We start from the raw sequence: 2,138 nt of genomic DNA, 5'->3' as shown, positions 1-2,138 counted from the left end.
TTGATTACTGGTTATAGCGAAAAGCGGTTTTGTAGCGAAATGGGTGCGTGAATCGATGAGCCGGGATCTTTTTACGTCTACCATTAAGTCATGATGCTGAAGAAAATCGGCGCCGATGATTGGAGAGGAGACGTCAGCGACGATGAAAGTCCAAACGAATGGGCGGCGAAGACCAAGATTAAGCTCATGAGTTACCTCTCCATAAACTTTAATCGGCGATCTGTTTACAGCGAACAGCTGCATTCTGGTTGGACGCAGCTTTTTGTGTGATGCGGACGGTGGAATACAAGAAACTTCAGCGCCAGTGTCGATCAGAAACGATAAATTTGTGTTTTGTTCTTGTAGACAGAGTCTTTCAATCGAGTATGACGTATTCTGATAGTGGTTGGTATCCGAGGGCGTTGGACGGAGTCACAACTGTTGCCGTGAACCTGATGGTAAATTTTTACCGATTCGGCAAGGCTGACGACAATTAGTGGCTCTTTTACCAAATTGTCGATGGAACCAGCAGTCGTCGAACTGCTCGATGGAATGATCGCGTCTACGCTGGCTGGAAATTCGAGGCTGACCTGAGCGTGGTGAAGTGAGCGTACGTTGTCGTGACGGTCGTTGGTGCTTTGTCAACAATTTAGAAAATTCTTGCACCAAATAAGCGGCTTCAGACGAAGTTGATGGCGCATCGGCGGAGGTGTGGGCTTGATGTTCACTGAGCTTTGGTGGTGAGCTGCAGGGTACAATCGCATTAAGCTGTCGTAATTCGACGTTTTCCATAACGGTGTCGGCGATTCGAGTTTTTTCATCCACACCCCCTTTTACCAACACAACGACTGCATGAACGGATTGTGGCAGACGGGAAGCCCATAAATCGAGTAGGACGGCTTCGCTTAATGAGTCCTTAGCTGTCTGAACCATCTCGTAGTAGAGCTGGCTAGGTTTTTTGTCGCCGAGAGGCATATCGTGAAGTATTCGACGAAGTCGTTTTTGCTGGCTATCGGCAAAGTAATTTGTGAGTTCAGTGCGAATGTATTTGTACTTCTCGGTATCCGGAGCTGCATCAATAATGGATCGGAGCTCGGTTAGCCTTGCGAGTGGCAATTGTGAGCATACCGTATCGAATCTGCGGCCATCGTGTGCAATACCTGATGCTCGGAAATAGAAATTCAACAAATAAAACCAATTATCCACATCCGACTCAACAAAAGGTGGCATTTGTAGGCGAGCGTAATAATTTGCAGCAACATCAACAGCTTGATTGTCACCGTTTTCAACTTGTTCATCGTCGGCCATCACGTCGGGGTCACCACTTTAGACGCTGTAAAAATGATTAAAAGAAAACTTTAATATTTAAAACTAATTTATTTAAGAGAAAATATGCGATCATGTGATCGGGTGATCGATTGAATTAGAACTGAAACTAGAAACTGTTTATTGCTTGAAGCCAAGCTACACCTGCATCCTCATTGGCCATTTGCAGGTGGCCTCTATCGACTCTCGTCCGACTCTATCGATTCTCGCCCGGCGCAGTGTTGCCAGAACCATCCGCCACATATGTTTCGTTAGCAATAATAACCCCCAAATCGTAATTTTATGATCTTCGAAATACCATCGAATAAAGCCACTCATTGATTTAAAGTACGCAAATAAAAAAACGCACACACAACCCTCTAATGCCCATTTGAATATAAACTGCTACCAGCCAGCAGCCACCAGTAGCATCACCACAACAACCACCTTACCACCCCACTCAAACCGCAAATAGTCGTCAAAGATTCAACAAATAACCATTTAATATTACAACAACCCCTGAGGATATTCCACACACGTCGTGTATTATGAACATACGAGTATATTCCGCACTCAAGTTCGCATGTTTAAGTGAGTCAAACGCAAAAACCATCACAAATAGATACGTACGCAATGTGTATAGCCACTTTCAGTTCAATTCCACCCTCTGTGTGGTGTGTCTATTTCGCCGTTTCGCCGATTACTTATCTATTACTTTTGGCGGATTTATTTGCATATGCCTTTGCCTACAACTCGCACCCGAATGATGACAATACCTAAATAAATTTTTACCAAACACAGAAAAAAAAAAACATCCCCCTCCCCTTATTCGAACAAATAAAGAAAAACCACCG

General features: G+C 44.2%; 1 protein-coding gene across 1 annotated transcript; it reads right to left on the bottom strand.

Annotated features, from left to right (window-relative positions):
* Positions 1-411: 411 nt before the first annotated feature.
* LOC129911394 (uncharacterized) lies at positions 412-1,287 on the bottom strand. The gene has a single exon (XM_055989201.1). It carries the CDS (start codon positions 1,285-1,287, stop codon positions 412-414), a length of 876 nt encoding a protein of 291 aa, XP_055845176.1.
* Between the last annotated feature and the right edge of the window lie 851 nt (positions 1,288-2,138).

This window comes from Episyrphus balteatus, chromosome 1 (assembly GCF_945859705.1).
Source record: "Episyrphus balteatus chromosome 1, idEpiBalt1.1, whole genome shotgun sequence".
Lineage (NCBI taxonomy): Eukaryota > Metazoa > Arthropoda > Insecta > Diptera > Syrphidae > Episyrphus > Episyrphus balteatus.
This window is presented reverse-complemented; position numbering and strand designations above follow the sequence as displayed.